The sequence below is a fragment of the Typopeltis vanoorti genome, chromosome 1, assembly GCF_054136105.1.
Source record: "Typopeltis vanoorti isolate ZY-2024b chromosome 1, IOZ_Tvanoo_1.0, whole genome shotgun sequence".
Taxonomy (NCBI): Eukaryota; Metazoa; Arthropoda; class Arachnida; order Uropygi; family Thelyphonidae; genus Typopeltis; species Typopeltis vanoorti.
In genome coordinates, this window is record NC_143549.1 from 127650731 (window position 1) to 127672205 (window position 21475).

The 21475-nt window shown below is 35.0% G+C and overlaps 2 protein-coding genes across 2 annotated transcripts in view; one reads left to right on the forward strand and one right to left on the reverse strand.

Moving 5' to 3' along the window:
- The window catches only part of LOC150110411 (macrophage mannose receptor 1-like), a 240588-nt gene that overhangs the window by 19243 nt on the left and 199870 nt on the right, over positions 1-21475 (reverse strand). The window lies entirely within an intron of this gene.
- LOC150110412 (macrophage mannose receptor 1-like) overlaps positions 1-21475 on the forward strand; it is a 148728-nt gene that overhangs the window by 10508 nt on the left and 116745 nt on the right. Inside the window, exons 4-5 of the mRNA XM_090396116.1 lie at positions 4262-4419; positions 8135-8231. Coding sequence (XP_090252242.1) covers positions 4262-4419; positions 8135-8231 — 255 coding nt within the window. The remainder of the gene's footprint in view (positions 1-4261; positions 4420-8134; positions 8232-21475) is intronic.

Consider the following 21475-nt stretch of genomic DNA (forward strand, 5'->3'; position numbering starts at 1 on the left):
ATATCAGAAAGTTATATTACTTTTAAGTATATACTTTATTGACAATTTTATATTAGGAAGTATATCATTTTTAAGAATATATGTTTTGTTGAGCTTTTCAGAAAATTCATTGTGGTCCGTATGGTACAGATGTAAAAGTCTGCCTTCGACTTTATTTCATAATATTAGGTAATCTTCGTAATCTTCGAGTAAATGAATCCGAAGAAAGAAGCATGGACGATGGCATTTTTGGAAACATTATTGAAGTATTTCTGAATGCATGCACACACACACAAAAAATGTTTCCACTCTTACGGAGGTAATGTCTGGAAAATAGACCAAATGCATATTCTAACGCATGAAGTAGAACACGTTTTTGTTGTTATTGTGGATTATGCCCAGGTAGCCAAAGTCACAAGAAGAGTGCATTAAGTATCTCACTACGTGACGTACGTCTAGTTTTCTCATTTTGAAGATACCAGGGAAGGAAAAAACTTATTTTTGGAAAGGAAGCAGCTCAATATCGCACCCATCAACTCATCCTCACTTGAAAAATCTTTATAAATATTTCTCTTTCCTCAGACGGAATTCGAACCAATTCTTTGGAAACAAAAGATTTTATATGATTTTACGGTTCGGTTTTCTAAACACTGCATGAAATATACCCGCAGAACTCTTGGAAAGAAAATATTTCAAAAGATCTAGTAATATAGGTTCATGTGTGACAGAGTATAGCTGCCTCATTACACATCTAGAAATTTGTGTAATGAGGCAGAGAGAGAGAGAGAGAGAGAGAGAGAGAGAGGTGCTAGTAAAGGCTATTAAAAGGTGAAGCCTAATAAAGGCACCCATGGACATCAGAAGGGCTATAAAGGCTATATAGAAGGAATACTCTGAAGTCACTTCAAGCGATTAAATAGACACGTACCTGCCACTGAATTAGAAACCATTATGCGGAGGTAGTACGTATCTCTTACGCAGCGGATACGCCAAATACTTGGTCACATTTATTACTACATGTTCGATAAGTATTTAAGAAAACTGCTGGTTAGTAATCGTCAATTGCCGAGCAGCGGAGCTGACTGCTTTCTCAAAAGGTGACATCCTAGGTGTTTAATCAGTGATGAATAACCAATGTGGGTTGCCTAAGATGAGTAACTGTGGTTCTAAGACAGCCTGTCAGGAACGAGATTGCTGTCGTCTGAGAAGGCTCGTACGGACAAGCAGAACGTTCGGTGTACAGCATTTGACCGAAGCATTTAATGAGAACTGTTCCCCACTCACATATCCAAAATATGCACAGGGAATTGAAAAAGGATCGGCACTGGCAGTCGCTTGCTTATACGGAAGGTGCTGATTTCTGCGAAGAACTGAAAAAGTCGAATACAGTGGTGTCAGGAATACAGTGATTGGACACTAGAAGACTGGAAATAAGTCATAGAGTCCAACCAATCACGTTACACCTTGTTCTGTGCGACAGTAGACAGAGAGTTTGGCATCTACCCCAGGAAGCAATGACCCAGCTTGCCTTGTAAACACAACTCAAGGTTTGGAGGTGGTGTCTTGATGTGGATTTTTATCCAGCAGATTACGGTTCATCTGAACCCTACTGAAAATGAATGGTACATGTTAGAAAATCAGATCCGGGAGCAAAGTCCTCTTCTGTGAAATCTGAGCCAGTTAAAGGACTGTCTTTTGAACGACTGGTATGTTGTAGACATAGTTACAATCCAACACCTTATAGATTCTTTGCCAAACCGCATATGTGCTGTAATTTGGTCTAAAGAAGGTTCAAAACGGTATTAAATAAACGTTTCTAATTCATTTATGTATACGATACAGTGCTCTTGTTGTATCTTGTAGGATGATTCTACAATATTCAACACTATATTTATATTACTTTTTATGGAAAAGCTGAAATCAGGCATAATTTTGAACCATAAGGATGAATGCGACAGAAACAGTGATTCAAGGAGTTCTTGGAGCAGATTTTGTGGAAATTCTTAAAATATATGACTTTAGCTTGTACGCTAGTTACCCAGTTGGTGCATATAAACTTTAAGATTAAAAGGATCATAAAATGATCAACATATTTTCCGAGAATTAGAAGTACTTTTGATGAATTCGTATTGCTGCAATTGCGATTTAGCAATTATTACCTCCTAGAGGTTAATTAATTTGCTTGGTTTGGTTGCAATCAACGTCCGAAGCAACTGAGACTATGAGTCCAGTGCATTGCATTGCTTCTGTTATTTACTATTTGCGTGTGTTTTTCTGGCGAATTTGTCTGCTTTTGTCCGAGGAGTGAAAAACCTCGTCACTTCCATATTAGACTATATAACCTACTTCCAGATGGAAATGCCCTTATGAAGCTTCCTTATTTCTACATGGAAATTTGAAGTAAGATTTATTGCAAAAGGAGCAAATGTTGTAATCTCCTCAGGACTGCGCTTATGGTGGCATCATTATATGTAATAATAGATAGACTTTTGTATTTGTTTTGAATAAGCAGAAGTTAGCTGGTTATTATTTTCTCTCCTCTTCAATTCGATATACTGAATGAAATTAACGGTCTTATTACACTCACCTCGTGATCATTGTGAAGTTGATGTCATTCATGTTTATATCAGTATTATTCGACAAATGTGAGAATTATGATTGAAATTAAAGACATAGGGAATTAAAGGAAAGCAGGATATATTCATTTTGCCTCTCTTGTATAAGATGTTTTGTGCTTTAAAGAAAATGACCTCATATATTCGCTATATGATAGTTTTCGAATGGCGAACTGCGAAAACTATCTTATGGTGCATATGAAAGAGAAAACTTTCGTAATTTAAACAGGCCTACGGACTCCAAAGATAAATTTCTTGAAATGCTCGATCCATTCTGAGTTAGTTCGTCTCTGATGATTGCATGATTTACCTTTGGATTTAAATTTATGAATGAATTTAAATACTAGTTTCAGAAAGGGAGAAACAAAAGACAAATAACGTACAGTTTCTTCTTTCTTTTCTTTCTGATTGAACCATTTTGTAGATTTTCCTTTTTGAGAACATGTTTGGACAAGAAAGGAGAAGTATTGTGGATTCGGGTACAATATGCCGATAAGGAGAAATATACCGCTATGACTAAATATACAGTTGCTTCTTTTCACAAAGGGTAATGATTTCGTTACGAACACTAGGTTTTTATTATTATTTTTTTTTTTTTTAAGGATTCAAGGAAAACACATAAGTTTTGTTATCTACTGTATGACCTAAAACAAATTTTATATAGTGGTAAATGGAAATTTACGAAAACGTGACATGCCACATTAGAGTTATCTAACCTTTTGGCTTCCCTGCGCCACATTGAGGGAAGAAGAATTGCCTTGGGCCGCATATAAAATGTATAATAAAGTTAATGTATATAAGTAACAAAACTTCCTTTATGTTTAAAAATTTTAATTATAACATTAAAAAAGTGATCAGCATAAACACAAAACAAGTGAGATATTTGGCCTTGTTTAGGTGAAATCAATGCAACAATATCTGGATCAATGGATGTGGTTGCAATTCGTAGTGAGCTCTTAAGGTCCTCATCAGAAATGTTTGATCTAATTTTACTCTTCGTATGGTTCATTATTGAAAATAGTTGTTTACAAATGCACGTACGTACTACCAAAAAGAGATGACACGAATAAAGCTTGATTGTGAAGCGGAAGATATTTTTCTTTGCGAAGATAGGTCTTATTATATAAAAATCTTGTAAAGAGACATGATAAAAGTTTTCTTTGAGTTGAATATCTGATTGCAACTTTATACATTCCATTCGAAAATGCGAAGGTAATGTATTTATGTCGACTGAAAATGGAGTCGCAAATATGCAAAAAAAAATGATAATGTTTTCTGAAATCTTGAAAACTATTTTCAAATTCCTGTATCAAAACGTAAAGAAAGACAACAAATTTTTCCTATCACATAATAATGTTAAACGTTTAAGATTTTATAAGGCCGCACGCGGCCCTCGGGTTGGATACTCCTGCTGTATATAGAAGGAGTGTATAAAGTAAATAAGAAGAAAGGGATGTAGATTCATCACACGCATGACAATATCCAGACATGAAAATTATTTTTTACCTGGTTATTTAATAATAAATGTTTGTCCTCATACAGTCATTAAGCATTTGAATTAAGACACCCAATGAGGACATCAATTTTATTGTTGCTAAAACAGAAATCGATTTTGGACGCAATTTTGTCTTGAAATAATTTTAACTTTTAAATTTCTATTTAATTAGATTTTCTGAATAGTATACTTCCTGAGGGCCATCCAAGTACGTGGATCGGTATGCATCAGGGAGTTTTTGAAAATGAGCACATCTGGGTAGATAATTCTCCCTTGGATTTCTTGAATTGGAGTCCTGGTCAGCCAACGGGTTTCAATGGAAACGAACCGGTAAGAAACAATTTAACTCAATATAAGAGGAACTTTAGAATGTCAGATTTTTTAATTATACAGGATGGGTAAACATCTAATTTAATTTTTTAATTGACGGGCAGAATTTTTATAAATATTTTGCTTATACGTTTCATTCCGTGCTCAAATATTACAGACCTCTCATATTTGCAGGAGCTGGGAAGTCAATAAATAAATGAATTAAAAACCATATTCTTTAGAAATAATGAAGATGTTAGTTGTAATGTTTTATAATAAAATATTTCAATAAATTATATTTCAAGTTTTCTTCGTATTATTTACTTCTTATTTTTATTCTGATTGCTAGTATGTATATATATATATATATATATATATATATATAATGCTGATGAGAGTGACCAAGGCTTTAGTCTCTAACTAACTGTTTTATTTTTAACTCATCTCTACACTCCAAAAAATAAAACTGATTTTTAACCATTATCTTGTATATTGTTGGCTAAGCGATCTGAAAAAATTTCTCTCTTCCCATATATATTTCTTCAACTTTAATCAGCTGGCTCCTCACTTTGCTTGACTACTAACATGATTTGCTTATTTTATATAGTTGGCATTGAGAATGCAGTTAATGTTTTCCACTTGCCTATTTTCTCAGGTTTCCGTCTTTTTCTTCTTCTTTTTTTTCATTTTCATATCAAATTTTCCACATACTTATTCAGTTTTTTTTAGGCAGTCCCGAAGGTATTTGATAAATTTATGTAAGAAGGTGTATTTTCCTAATTGCACATGGAAGGACATACTATCGTCGGTTATGGCCTTTTGACTGGAAAAATCTGGATTGGAATCCCACTAGGATGCGAAAAAATGTGCAAGATCTATTCGACTGAAGGTGAATTAATCGGTCTCGTATTCGGTGACAAGATTTTACCTAATGAACACTGCAGTTTTTAATACCACAAGAGAGGAGAATTGGCCAGATTAACAACCAACCAATCAATACACAAAATGACTGTTCTAATACTTGTTTTGGTGGTAATTCAGAGCTACAACAAAAACAAACAACATCCTTGATTACCATTGTAGACTATTATAATATTATGCAAATTTGTAATATAATTGTAATAAAATGTTGATGTATTAATATGTCTTGAACTATTATAGTTTTAATTTATACAACTGTCTTAAATCCAGAGTTTAGTAAAAGTTATGGTGATTGTTAATTGAGATTTCAGCCAATCGCGTTAATTTTCAGTATTTCCATGAGTCTAGATAGAATGTCAGATCTCAATAAAAGTTAAAACCGCTCTGAGTAGTGACTCTCATCATGATGTATGACGTTCTATATTTCTTTTTGGACGTGTTGTGCATTATGGAAGATAACAAGGAACTTGATGCTTCTTAATATACCATAGCACAAACGCTAATTCCTCGAAGATATTTTACATGCATACTTCTGTATACTAATGCTAGTAAAAATATGGATGAAAAGAAGAATCTGATGAAAGCGATTTCTTTTCAAGTATAATATTCCATATCACTATGCACGAATATGCAGATCACATAGGGAGAAAAGTCCTCTAATAGAAAGACGAGATTAATCTACACTAGTGTTCAAAAGTTAAGAATGAAATACCTTTTTACCTGTATATGAAAGGTTTTTCATGACTTACAATAAATTCATTTACAGCATATTAATAAATTATTACGCAAAAATGTGTTATAAATTTCGTGCAAAATAAATTGCAATACGTTTATGGCAAAAGTTAAAAATTTCCTAAGGATGTAGTTAAGGAATTAATGTACAGTGCTTACAGAAAACTATGTGCAGAGACATTTCAGTAGAGAATACATCCACTCCTAATTGCACTGCGATGCAACTCTCACAACGTCATGCCATGCTTAGCACCAAGTGATTCAGAATTTCTTAAGACAATCTGACCCACGCCTTTGTTTGTTTTCTGGAGGGAAATTTCCCTATTGCTTCTTAAAGTCGTACTATGGGTTGAGATCTGGGGAGCATGTTTGCCACTAGATTGGATTAATATCCTCGGTCTCCAGAGGTATCTTCACTGCTCATGTACAATGTGATGTGGCACTGTCCTCCATAAAAATGAATTCTTCGCCTACAGCACCACGGAACAATCGAACATGATGTTGAAGAACTTCGTTGCAATCTCGTTCACCAGTCCTAGTCCCATTTTCCAGCACTAGGTTCGTCCATTAAGCATAATGTCTCCCCACACCATGACCCCAACACCACCGTTTCTATCCCTTTCAAGAACAGTCTCGCAATGATAAGCAATACCACTTTCATGCCAGATTAAATGTAGTCTAGAATCGGAGGAAAGACTAAAATGACTCATTTGTAAAGAGTACATTAGCTCATTGGTGTTTTGTGCAATTTCCATGGTTACAACACCACTGTAAACACCCTCTACAATTAACTCTGGATAAAGGTATGCATACTACAAGCCTTCAATCCTTCAGATGTATAGGCTTATTTATCGTAGACATCTTGTCATGGTTTATAGATATATCCTCGAAAACTGTCCTTGAATGGAGCCGACTTGCCGTGGTGCGTCCATAAGGTTTTGCTGTGATAATCAAAATCCTGTCTTCATTATTCGTGGTAGACTGAGGTCCACCTCTTAGCAAACGTGTGGAACACATTCCGTTGGTTTGAAACACGCTGCTCTCAGAGCCTGGATACAATCTAGTAACAGTGCACACATGATGGCTAGAACTAGGATATAGAACTGACAATAGTTCTCTTTGTAGTGTTCATCTGTGATTGCTGCAGTGCTCCAAATTTTTTTAGATCACCACGAACATCCAACTAGTGTCTCCTTCATGTATTTTTAATTGCATTTCATTGTTATCTCATTCTTTGATGAGTGTTTCAAAAGTGTCTGTGAGAACGGTAGTTTGAGCTGGCGAAACTTATCAGGTAAATGTTTCATTTAGTTTGCAAATCAATTTTCATTCCAGTTCCACGTTTCATTAATTTCAAGTTCCAAGGAATTTTTTTTTGTTGTTATTATTCCGAAACATTTCCAGTGGAATAAATGCAACTTCAACAGAAAGTTGTATATGGTGTACATATCAATAGACTATAAGAGAATATTAAAGAAATTATGGTCCAAGAAAATCAATAGAATGAGATTGGTTAAAATAGTTCGATTGGATAATTTAGCTCAAAAATGGAGCAATATGAACATTTAGGATAGATTATCACTATGAACCAGCAGTGGTCAGTGAATGGTTGATAATGATAACTATTCTCAGGACCAAACAATAATGACAAGAGTGATCAGCTAAAGGCTGTTTTTGGATGTGTTGCTACATTATAGATTATAACATAGCTACATTCTTTGGTTAAAGTAATGAAGGAGGGGGAGTTACACCACAAATATTAATGAGATCAAATGTTTATTAAAGTACGCTCTAAATTTAAGGAATATTTAATACATTTTAAAAGCTTAAAATTTTAAAATTGAAGTAATTTTAAATAAAATGTTAAATTTAATTAATTAATTAACTAATTAATATTGAATATATTTTAATTAGTATATAAATAAATAAATTAGTTAATTTTTGCTAAATTTGAATAGAATTTAACTTATTTTATTTTATTTTTTATTAATGGCGATATGTTAGCGATACTGTTTTGATATGAATGTAGACTTAATACTTATAATTATAAAACACATCCTCAGTATACCGTTTTGTCCATTAGGAGCAATGTGTTGAGCTGTGGTTTCGTGACGGAAAATGGACCTGGAACGATGCTACATGTATTACCAAAAAGAATTTCGCTTGCCAGATTATTAAAGGTAAACTATTTTGGTTGTTATTCCTATCTTGTATGTTCTGCTCTTTCTTGCTTATATTATTCGTATATGAGAACTGCAACTGAGAAGGTGTAACATCATGAAGTGACACTTACTAGAGCGTTTAGTGTTTTTCATATCCCCTTAAGAAGCCTGGAACACTGGAGCTTCATCCCTCCTGCCATTAGCATCTCCTCCTCGTCAGTCGAGTGAATAATGTGTCGCTTTCCAACTATACAGCTGTGTCAGAGATGTTTTTAAAAGTGATTAAGTAAAAGACTGTTTTCCTCTCCAAGTGTGAGAACACCGATCGCTTACTGGAGGCCTGAAGTGACTTTAACAAGTACCGGGTATGGTCTCTACAGCATCATCATCATCATCAGTTGCATCAGTCTTGGGACTGGTAGCTCAGCAATTTCCTCCATTCCGCTCTGTCACTGGATTTCTTCCTAACTTCCTGGTAACTCCTAAAACCCGTGCTGTCTTTGACTTGGTCAAGAAAGTTTTTCTTGGTCTGCCTCTTCTTTTCCCCTCTATTTTGCTTTCAGTTATTCTTTTCACAAGTCTATCATGTCGAAGTATATGTCCAAACCACCTATCCCTTTTAATTTTGATCGATTTTATTAGAGTTCTTGTTTCGTTTATCTCTCTCTCTCAGGACTTGTTGGTTTGATTTTTTTCTGTCCATTTTATTTTGTTCATTCGACGCCAGCACCACATTTCAAAAGCCTCCAATCTTCTTATATCTTCTCTGCCTAGAATCCAGGTTTCAGATCCATACAGTGCAATGCTCCATATCAATGTCTTTACTATTTTTTTTTTCAACTGTAGGTTTAGGTTTCCTATTAAAATGCTTTTCATCTTAGAGAATTGCGTTGTTTATTCTTGATCTTATGTCTTCTCTTGTTCTTCCATATTCTGTTATTAGGCTTCCTAAATATTCAAAGCTTTTCACTTGTTTTATTTGTTACCCACTGATGTCTATATGCTGTGTATTGATAGGGATTTTGCCTGTTATAATGATTTTAGTCTTATCTGTGTTGATTTTCATTTTATATTTTTCAAGGTTATTATTTAGTAATTCTAGCATTGTTTTTAACGTTCTTCTGTTTTCTGCTACAAGGGCTATGTCATCAGCAAATCTTATACACATGACTTGCTCACCATTTATCTTTATGCCACTGTTTATTTTATCTTTAGTTTCCTGAATGGCCTTTTCAATATATAAATTAAATAAAAGTGGTGAAAGTATACAACCTTGTCTTACTCCACTCCTTATATTTATTTATTATTTTCTCCTTATCATTGATTTTAATTCGTACATTTCGATTTTTGTAAATTTGATAAATTATTTTCCTATCCCTCAAATCTATGCCGATATTAGTTAAACAATTTAGGAGTATTTTCTGGTTTACTTTATCAAATGCTTTCTCTAAATCAAGGAAGCAAATGTAAGTATTTTGACTAAGGTCTAATCTTCTCTCTATTATCGTTCTTAAACATAGTATTGCCTCTTTTGTTCCTTTATTCTTTCTGAATCCAAATTGGTCTTCATCCAATAGACAATCTATTTTTGAATAAATTCTATTTTGAATAATTTTTAGCAGAATTTTGCTATCATGTGGGATTAAAGCTGTTGTTCTAAATTGGCTACATTTGTTTGCATTATTCTCTTTTGGTATTGGTATTATGGTTGATTTCACAAACTCCTTTGGTATTTCTCCTCTATCATAGATTTGGGCTATTAATTGATAGAGTAAGGTTTTTGTCTCATCACCTAGACTTTGTAAGAGTTTTATAGGAATATTGTCTACACCTGGACTTTTTCCATTATTCATTTCGGACAGTGTTTATCAAATTCTTCTCGCATTACTGGGGGTCCTAGATTGAGTTTAATCCGTACATTTTGAATGCTGATATCAACATCAAGTTCGTCGCCATTATAGAGATTTTCAAGATATTTCTTCCATTCCATTAATATATCCTCAGATTCTATTAGTAATTTTCGATTTTCATCTTTGAAGGCATTGTTTTTGCTGTTCTTATTAAATTTGAAAGTCATTTGGTAATTTCTTTATAAGCTTTCTCTATGTTTTCTTTTTTAAATAATTCATCTATGTTATTACACTGTTCTTCCAGGTATTCTTTTTTAGCTTGTCTACATTTTCTTGTAAGTTGATTTTTAAGTTATTTGAATTGGCCACATCTTCTTCTTTAATAGCATTTTTATATTTTCTTCTTTCATCCATAAGGCCAAGTATTTCATCTGTTAACCAATGTTTTCTTTTTTCTTTTTCTGCATTTTTCAATAATTGATTTGATGAATTTGTAATTAACTCTTTAATCATATTCCACTGGTTTTCAATATTATTCTGACTATTTATGTTTTCTGGAATGTTATGATCAGTTGCCTCTTGGTATCCTCTCTTTACTTCTTTACTCTTTAATTTTTCAAGGTTCCCTCTTATTGGTTTGTATCTTTGGATTTGTTTCCTATGTTTCATTTCTGTTTTCATTACGACTAGGTTATGGTCACTACTAATATCGGCACCTGGATAGCTTTTGCAATTTTGTATTTGGTTTCTGTATCTTTTCTTGACCAATATATAATCTATTTGATATCTATTTGAATCTCCAGGTGCTTTCCAGGTGTATATTCATTTTGGAGCTTTAAACATTGTATTTGCTATAACTAACTGTTTTTGTGTACAAAATTCTATTATTCAAAGAGTTCATTAAATGGTTGTTGAGTTTTTTGCTGAAAAGCGAAATCGTCTTCCATATATAGTTTTTTTCATATGAATTCCAGTTAAAAAAGTCTCTACAGCAGGGACACCAAAATAGGGAGAAACGTAAAATCAACAATAATGTATTATTCATGACGAACAAGCAGAAAAGTAAATTAGTGGCATGAATGTTTGTAGAAATCTTTAGATGGTAGATTATTTTCATTGCTCTGTGTTTCTATCACCATGTTAACTGAATGAGTGAACTGGCTTGAAAGTCGGTGCGCTTAGTCTGTCCAACGATTCGGGACCGATTATCTAACCCTAAGTTTACCGCATACTATTGAAATGTACGATCTGTCTGATAACCTTTTTTGTCTGGAATTCATATGAAAAAAACTCTATATGGAAGACGATTTCGCTTTTCAGTAAAAAACTTAAGAACCATTCCAAGAACTCTTTGAATGGTTCTTCATATTGATGAATATATCTATTTGAAAAATGATTTTGTTTAATATATATATATATATATATATATTATATATATATTATATATATATATATATATATATATATATATATATATATATATATATATATATATATATATATATATACTCTATAATATAAAATGATAAGCCTTTTTGTGTAACGTGTTTGTGTCACGTTTTTTTGTCAAGTTATTTGAAACGTTTTGGAACTCAGGGGTGTGTCTCAAGGAGAATCGGTCTACCAGTCCGGAACTCGGGGTGTTTGGCGACATGGGGCGGAACCCCCTTTCGAGTTTTCAAAATTCGAGTCATCAGAATTCAAGGAGAACCAGCCTACCAGTTCGGAACTTGGGAGATTGAGCGCAGTAGGCGTCAGGGGGGAGGCCCCCCTAGTATATATATATATATATATATATATATATAAAGATAAGCTAAAATGTCACATTTTTGTGTCACGTTTTTATGTCATGTTTTTTGTCACTTTATTTGAATCATTTTGAAACACAGGACCTACCCTGAGCGTCGAGTCTTCAAAATTCAATTCATCAGAATACAAGGAGAACCGGCCTACCAGTCTGGAACTCGGGGTTTGGGCGGCATAGGCGCCGGGGGGGGAAGTAGTCCCCCTAGTATATATATATATATATATATATATATATATATATATATATATATATATATATATATATATATATATATATATATATATATATATATATATATATATATATACTAGGAGGCTACGCGCCCCTGGCGCCTACGAAATTCGAAAATAACGCCTTGAATATATATATATATATATATATATATATATATTGTGAAAAGAGTTGAATGACTTAAACCTAGAGTTAGGTAAAAGGGGGTTTAATAGTAAAACACGACTAGTTTCGTCTTATAACAGCCTTCATCAGGTGACATTATAAAAGTAAAAACACTAAACACTGAAGGTTAAAAAACTATGAACAACATAGAGAGAGTCTCTATACATAATTAGTATGAAAACTTTTTGTAGTTGTATTTAAAGCTGTTCTTCCTTTTGTTGCATTGTTAGGAGATTTCGTGCTTGCAGCGTCACGTGAATGCCAGTACGTGATTACAGCTGAATGACTATCTGGGAGGTTGTAGCTCAAGTTGTTATTTAGATGTTCAGGATTAAGGATGATTTCCCTAGATTCTACGATTTTTCTCTACATCTTTCATTCCCATTATGACTTGTAGAGAAAAATCGTAGATCTGTCCCAGCGGACTGTATGACTTGGTGTTTCATCATTAGGATTAGCCAAGAAGAGGATATGGCTTGATAAGGCACTGGCTCGCTGTCTCTTGTAAGCAATGTCCCTTATGTGTTCCTCCATGCGTAATTCAATGGATTTGCCTGTCTGGGTAAAATAAGGAATATCACAATCACACCAAATTTTGTACACACCAGGAAATTTAATATGATGATGACATGGTTTTGGGTGGCTTATTAAGAAGCGGATTTTTGGAAGTGGAGTGAACAAAGTTCTGGTATTTTATTTTTTTAGAACCTTGGCTAATTTTTGTGAAACTGAACTTATGTGAGGAATAGATATATTGCCTTTAAATGTATTTATTTCTTCTGTGTGATGACTAGGAGGATTAAGAAGGAATTTTTCAATAATTCTTTTAGAATATCCATTAAATACGAAAGTAGTTTTAAGATAGTTGATTTCTTTTTGAAGTTCATTTCGGTCATCAAGAAGAGAGTGAGCTCTATATCCCAAGGTAGAAATTATTCCACGTTTTTGGGGAGGGAGGTGATGGGACATCGCACAGAAGAAATAAATATATTTAAAGGCAATATATCTATTCCTTACATAAGTTCAGTTTCACAAAATTTAGTGAAGGTTCTAAAAAATACAATATCAGAACTTTGTTCACTCTACTTCCAAAAATCCGCTTTTTAATAAGCCACCCAAAACCATGTTGTTGGATCGTACATCCTGGCTTTGAATCCGCCAGGATGTACGGATGCTTGTTGGAACGTTATTCTTATGTAAAATATCCGTTTTTATTTGTTAGATGCTGAATGATACTGATCTGAATATAGAGAAATTTATATTATCCTGTGCCACCCTATATTCAGACTACTCTATATAATAGAGTGGAATCAATCATCAACTAACTTTTACAATCTCGCTTTATACAGGCCGAGGTTAATATTATCATTTAAGGCTTCCGCGAGGTCCGATATGTTTTTATGAGCGGTGCAATGAAGAGAATCAGGCAAACACCAACTTGAAATCAATAAAACTAAATATTTAATGCAGGGTTATATAACATGTACATTAAATATAACTTTGAAAACAAGATAATGCAACTCAACTTAGTTCAGGTATTCATAACAAACATGAAACATTAGGTATCAGCTGTCAATTCTACATTCTTCCGAATAATTAAAATGGTTCACACAGTTCAATATTACAGAATCTTATTGTAAATACTCTTAAAGTAGAACTCTTTAATTCTGTCTTAGTCAACAAACACTTAATTCAATTATGAAGCAGTTATCACTTCAAGGGAGAAACACTTTAAAGCTCCATACTTTGGCTATTTTTAGTAGAACGCCACAGTTAATGTTAAGATATACCAGGTGGAGTTTACTCTTATTTCTTCACATTGAAATATAAAAAAAAAAGGACTGCTCTTGCCGGGTTACAGCTTTTACACATTGGATATACTATAGGCACACTTAAAACTGTAGTTAACTATTACTTTGAAGTAACACTATTCAAAAGAAATCTTCACTATAATAACTGAATTATTAAACATGGAGTTTCACAAGTCTTGACGCACTCGTTTTGTTCTTATTCCTTATTTTCTTCTATGCATTAAATTCAGCTTTGCACTATTCTTCCTCAAAACAATTGGAATCCGTCGTAATTTTAGAATTACGTATAAATATTCCTAATTGCCTATTAATTTCCTGGTTCCTTCCTCATCTATTTACAGCAAATCCAAATCCCTTTGCTGCCACCCGTTTCTTTACTCCTTGCTGTCCTGAATGCTTCTCCCCTATTTATCAACTATCAACTTTACTGACATAAGGGCCGAAGCAAAAGCTTTTCATATTCCCAGATATCTTGAGAGAAATTGTGAGTGAAGAAAGTTTATGAGCCAATTGCTCGTCCTGAGTGGGCTAGGAGATTAGTCCTCAGTGTTGAAGTTTAGGATTGATTTAGGTCTTTTATGTTTGAAATAATCCATTGCCTCATAATCTGCAGCCAGTTGGATCAGTTTGTTAGGGTGCACAGATGCTTTTGAGAAGATGTTGATTGCTATAGTCTACATGAAAGTGTAAATATAGGGGATATCTGTGTCCCGATGCAGCTGGACAGGTTCGGATGAACCATGGAGCGCCCAGGATCATTCTGAGACATTTATTCTGGATACGTTGTAATTTGAGAATATTAGAATTTGAGGTATGACTCCAGGCCGGTGAAGCGTAGGTGAGTATTGGACGAACCATCAGTTTGTATATGAGAAGTTTGATTCTGGTGCCCAGCTTACTGTTTCTGTTAATTAGCGGATAGAGCTGGGCTATGGATTTTGATGTGTTTGCACAGGGAGTCTTGATATTGGAGCCGAAAGTCAGTTTTCTGTCCAGTATTACACCAAGATATTTGATCTCATTTTTCCATGGAATTTTAGTGCTGAAAAGGAGAATATCTTCTTTAGGAAGCAGTGATCTTCTGGAGAATAGGAAGGCTACGCTCTTCAGGGGATTGACTTGGAGTCGCCATTTGGAAAAATATTGTTCGATTAGCAGTAGGTTTTCTTGCAGTTTCTTGATGGCTAGATGGCTTTAAAGATCTGGCTAATATCGCTGTATCGTCAGCGTATAGGGCTTTAATTGAAGATAATGGGTTGCGTGGTATATCATACAAGTATAAAGAGAATAGGATTGGTGCTAGTAAGGATCCTTGTGGAACTCCAGCCAAGATGCGTTTTTGCGTCGAGACTACCCCACACATCCTGACTTGCATGCACCTATCGTAGAGGTATGCCTTTATAAGATGAATGATTCCGATTGGTATACCAGATGATATCAGTTTGTATAACAAACCATAATGCCAAACCTTGTCAAATGCACTGGCTATGTCAAGGAAAACAGCTCAGTGCATTGACGCTAGTTAAAACCCGCGATGATGTGTTCCACCAATCTGTGTATTTGCTGCGTGGTGCTATGCGACTGTCGGAAGCCAAACTGCTCCTCAGGCAGGATATTTAAATGGAGTACTGAATCTTGAAGTCTGGTAAGAATTACCTTCTCAGAAATTTTGCCGAGATTAGAGATGCGGCTGATTGTTCTGTAATTTTGAGGCAATCTGGGATCTTTTCCAGGTTTATGGATGGGTATTATGTCCGCCAGTTTATAGTAGGAAGGGAAATGTTTGTAGTGAAGAATGGAGTTAATTATATTTGTCAGATGGACAATAGCTCTACGTGGTAGAAGCCTTATTACTTTGTTAGAGATACCATTGGGTCCAGGAGCCTTTTTGTTCTTGAACTTCTTAATAATAGCATATATTTCAGCAGGTGAGGTGGGAGCAATTGGAGTGGAATATGTAAGAGCAGAATTGAGTGATTATCTGACATTAGGGTGGATCTATCTTGCATATATGGTTAAAATCGAAGTGATCGTATGCAGGTTTACATTGTTTTTCAAGATGATTTGCTATTGTTTCAGCTTTATCAGCTTCCATGTGGATGAGACCTGAATCTGTTTGGAGGGGGGGTGAAGAGGTTTTTTTCTATTTTCAATCTTTCGGATGAGATTCCATATGGAGTGGTTATCAGTAGATAAGGAGGTTAGTTTTTTTTCCCAGAGTTGAGTTCTATGGGCTGCAAGGGCATCTCTCACTGCAGAGTTGAACCTGTTCAAGATCCGTTTGTTTTGCGGAGCCCTGGTGTTGTGATATCTTTTTCTTCCCTTATTTTTTTCTCTAATCAGATTCACAATATCTTCTGGCAAGTGGTTGGACTTGCGGGTAGTTGCAGGGGTAGTAACTGCTGCACAGGCTGCTTTAATCTGTTCTGTTAAATTTTGAACAGCTATTTCAATTTCCTCTTTTGATTTAATGATGGGAACAGGACCAATATATTTTGGAAGTACCTTGGAGAGCCTTTCCCAAGGAATAAATGAGTGAGGGGGGAGAGATAATTTTATAAGGTTTCCCAATTTTAATCGTATTGGGTAATGGTCTGATGATAGATCGTTAATCGTCATTAAATTGTATTGGAGTCTAATGTGCTGCAATATGGCTATGTCTAACACATCAGCCCGACCTTAAGTGTTGTGATGGGTGGGATCAGCAGGACCTATTACAAGAAGGTTGTTGAAACCAGCATAGTTATGTAGTATCTGTCCATTTTTGTTGGTGGAACGGCTATTCCAGGTTGAATGCTTGGCATTTAAATCACCTACCACAATGATAGGCTCTCCGGTATCGAATAAGGCGTTCAAATCCGAGAACAGGAGTGATTTATGTGGAGGATGATATGCTGCGAAGATTTTTAGTTTGCTGACAGAACTCGTGAGAATTTCAATGTCGGTGAGCTCGAGGTTGGTGGTAAGAGGGATGTTTATGGAGTGATGAGAGATGAAATTTTTAATGAAGATTGCCGTGCATCCTCCTCTGTGGGAAAGTCTATCAGCTCTGTACAGTTGGTATCCACAAATTTTGTGTTGTCTGAAGGTCTTAAGTGCATCTCATTTAGTAAAAGGACATCTGGCTGATGTCTTTGGACGAAATTTTGAAGTTCTAAAATCTTACTCCTCAGGCCGTTCGCGTTCCACGTAAGGATCTCTAGAGATTCTGGTTTTACCTTGTTACTGTTCATTAGTGAGCTCTGAAATAATAGCGTGTGTGTCCTTTAGAAATCTGTTTGTAGAACTTTGTGAAGGGTTGGATCTGCTGAAATCCAACAGCATATTTGCCAAAGATGAGGTAATGATAGCTATCAGATTTGGATGTGATGTTGGCTGTTCCAGGAATGTCTGTTTAGGGCGAGTACACCCGCATACGTTCTAGACTGTTGTTTCTGAGTTGTTCTTTTAGAGGCCTGAGATTTCGCCAGATGGGCTTCTGATCCTTTATGTTGAACTATAGTAGGCTGTGAAGTAGCCTCTGATATAGGTGTGCTAAGAGAGGAAGAGCATGTTCCTTCTTCTGATTTTCTATTTCTAGGATTGTGCGTGCATCCTCTGTAGTTGGCAGTGTGAGGACCGCCACAGTTGGCACATTTAGCCGAAGTGGATTTTGGCTTAGAGCATGTATTTGTTGGGTGGCTGATCCCACATTTTAAGCATTTAAATTCAGCCTTACACATTTTCTCGGCGTGACCAAACTTTTGACATCTATGGCATTGCACTCTTGAAGACCTTTTTCTTAATGGCTCTATAGTGATTTTCAGTCCACAGATGGACGTCAGATCATATATGTGCTTGTAAGTTTGACTGATCTCTACTAACGCCACTGGCATTGGAGTCCTGTCTCTCCTCGTCATTCTGCTGACCTTCACGGGTGGTAAAGCTTTCTGGTATAGATCTGCAGTGATTTCTTCTGTGGAAACATCATACACCTCTAATCACTACCTTGAGGTTTTTTTCTGATCCCAGTGAAAAAGTATGGTACTGAATACCGCTAGTATTCAGTTCAGAGGTTAACCGTCGATAATCTATCAGTCTCCTGGGTTGGATTTTAATACCGTCTGTGACATTCTTCGCTTGGCTGTGTGAGATCTGTAAGTTGTACATCGTAGTCCTTAGGGACATCCATTTATTCTTTTCACGCAGAATAATTGGGGGTATCTTTTCCCGTGAGGAGGTAGTAGAGTCCAGGACAGAGCCATCTTATTCCATTTCATCCACGTTTGGTGGTTCAGAGGCTGCAGTTTTGAGCTTTTTAAGAGCGCGAACCTCCTGATAATCGCTGTGGTCAGTAAGGGTATTATCCTCAGCAGTTATTGCTATTTCGCTAGTGCTGTCTTGAAGAAGTTCTAAGAGTTGTGCGTCATCTGTATCAACTTCTTTTATTTCATGAACTACAACCTTTCCTGGCGATTTTGTGTGAAGCAGATTTCCTACGTATTTCAATATTGCTAGAAGCTGTTTAAAATTAAGTTCTTCGTATGGTACATTCATGGTTAGACCCAAGTCTTGTTATGTAGAGCAGGACATGACTTTCCCTTTCCACAATAATAATAATAGACAGTTTCTAATGAAGTAAATGAAACAGTGAAACAATGGCGATACTAATGGTAGTAGGCTTAGTGTATCGCCCTTGTTTTGAAATTTGTTGACTTACCTACTTAGCTGATTCTTTGGACCTCTTTAAAAATAAACCGATTGATTATAGTAGTAAAACTATTTACTACTAGTAAATTTACTAGTCAAAATTCCTTGAATCACATTTTATATCAACTATCAAAATCCTGCACGTCAGGCATCATCGCTATCAGACTCCAATTAAATACGTTCATTCTTCCCACCAAAATCTGGTTCTAGCTACTTCAGCGTATATCAACATCTTCTCCCTTCGAAAACCGTAGCTCACGCTCCACTCACGCGCTATCTAAAATTAACTCCGTTTCCTTGACAACAGCCAATCCAATCAGAAGAAGTACATAAAATTACCTTCTCTTCCAGAAATAAAAATAATGAAATAATCCATAGTTCATATAAACCAGATTCAATCATAATAAACATATCGATACAAAATTATTAACGGAAAAACTCACTTACGAAGATTATTTAATAGTATATGTGTCTGTGTGTAACGCCTGTGTGTCACAGGCATCTTCAGTACATTAAGCTCAAATTAACAATAACTGACAATTCCAAAAAGCGCCACCTAAGTAGCTGGTGTAAGATAAATAAAAAGGTCAATAACTTTCCTAAAAAAAAATTAATACAATAAAAAAGTTAGGAAAGATTAGCTGATTTGTAAAGTACTATCTCCCATAAAGGGGATAGACATAAGCCGTCGGATCTGTTTAAGTTAGAAGAATGAAGTAGAGTTTCACATGTTTCTTTATAAAGGCGTTCCATGAGAAACTGACTTTTGTGAAGAATTTTTGTCCTTCTCCAATGAACTCTGTGTCTAGTGAAGATGGTATGTTCTGCAAGGCCAGACTTTTCAGGTTTAAAGTATTCAATATAAGATTTGTGTTATTCTAGCCGAATTGAGGCAGATCTTCCCGTTTGTCCTAAATAAGATAATCCATAAGAGCACGGAATCTGGTAGACACCTGGATGATTAAGATGTGGAAGCTTGTCCTTAGGAGAAGTGAGAAAGGTGGAGATTTTTCTAAACGGTCGAAAGGCAACAAAAATATTCAGTGGTTTTAAAACTCTTGCTGTACGTTCACTTATGCCTTGTACATAAGGGATAGTAATGCGCGTTATTTCTTCTGTGTTTGAAGAGGAAGACATATTAAAACTACTCAGAGTTCTTTTAATGAAGCAATTCTTATAACCATTAGACAGAAAGGAAGAAGTTATATATTGTAGTTCTTTCTGTAAAAGATCGTTTGAAGAACAAAAGGAGTTGGCCCGATGAACCAGTGTTTTAATAGTTCCTGCCTTTTGACTGGGATGGTGATGAGATTCCGCATGGATATAATGGACTGCATGAGTCTTCTTTCTATGAACTGAGAAATGTAGCTTACCATCTGGTTGGCGAAGAATTAGAAGATCTAAAAAGGCTAACTGCTTACTTGATTCTACTTCTAGCGTAAACTTGATCCTAGATGAAATGCGTTTAACTTAGTGTGAAATTGTTGAAGTTCATCGGAAGAGCCATTCCAGACAGCAAAAATGTCATCGACATATCTGAACCAATGAGTAGATCTGGGAGAAAAGTTGTCAAAGATACGTTGTTCAAAATGTTCCATAAAGAAATTGGAGATAGCAGGAGAAAGAGGATTACCCATTGCTGTTCCTTCAATTTGTTGATACAACTTATTTTTAAAGGAAAAATAACCAGAATTTATTACAAAATCAAATATTTTTACAATGTTTGAAGGAAATTCCTGTTGTAGTAATTCAATACTTTCCGAAAGAGGCACATTTGTAAATAAAGAAACAACATCTAAACTGATCATGATATCAGAAACGTCCAAATGAAGATCTGAAATTTTATTTTTGAAATCCAAAGTATTTTTTATATAAGTATCAGTTCTTCTAGTTGAAGAGGAGAGTAAATTTGATAAAAATTTTGAGATTTTGTAAGTGGGGCAACCTATACAATCTACGACTGGTCTTAACGGAAATCCTGGTTTATGAACTTTTGGAAGACCATACAATCTAGGTGGACGACCGAAGAAGGTTTTAAGTTTTTTCTTTTGATCTTCATTCCATGTATATACATTATCTATAAGAGAATTAAGTCTCTTCAATTGACTCCGGATAGGATCCGATGTAAGAGGACTATAAGTTGAATAATCGCGAAGTAAAAGAGACATTTTTCTCTCATATTCCTTCCTATCTTGAATCACTACAGCCTTCCCCTTATCAGCTTTCGTAATAATTTAATTATTGCTATTCTTCAGTGATTTCAATGCTTTAAACTCAGAGTAAGAAAGATTAGGACGAGGAGGCTTGGCATGAAAAAGAATTTGTGAACATTCAAAACGTAATCTGTTGGCTGCTTTTTGGGATAAGGATCGAATACCCTTGTCTATGTTATGAAAAAAATCCATAATTGGCACCTTATTCAGCGTAACAGCGAAACAGCGAAATCATGTCCTTTTGATAAAACAAAACGTTGACAGTCTGTTAGTAGACGTCCGGAAACATCTATAACTACTTTATCTATATCAATAGTATTATTACTGGATCTAGGTATGCTGACCAGTGATTCAAATTTGCGTTTTAGCTTGTCACGAGAATCATTAAAGACCTTTAAGTAAGAACTCGAAGATATGTGCATTACAGTAGTAAAAGTTTCAACCGTTAAAACAGATTCCAGAGCATTTTTTATATTCATAATTTCTCTATTTAAGA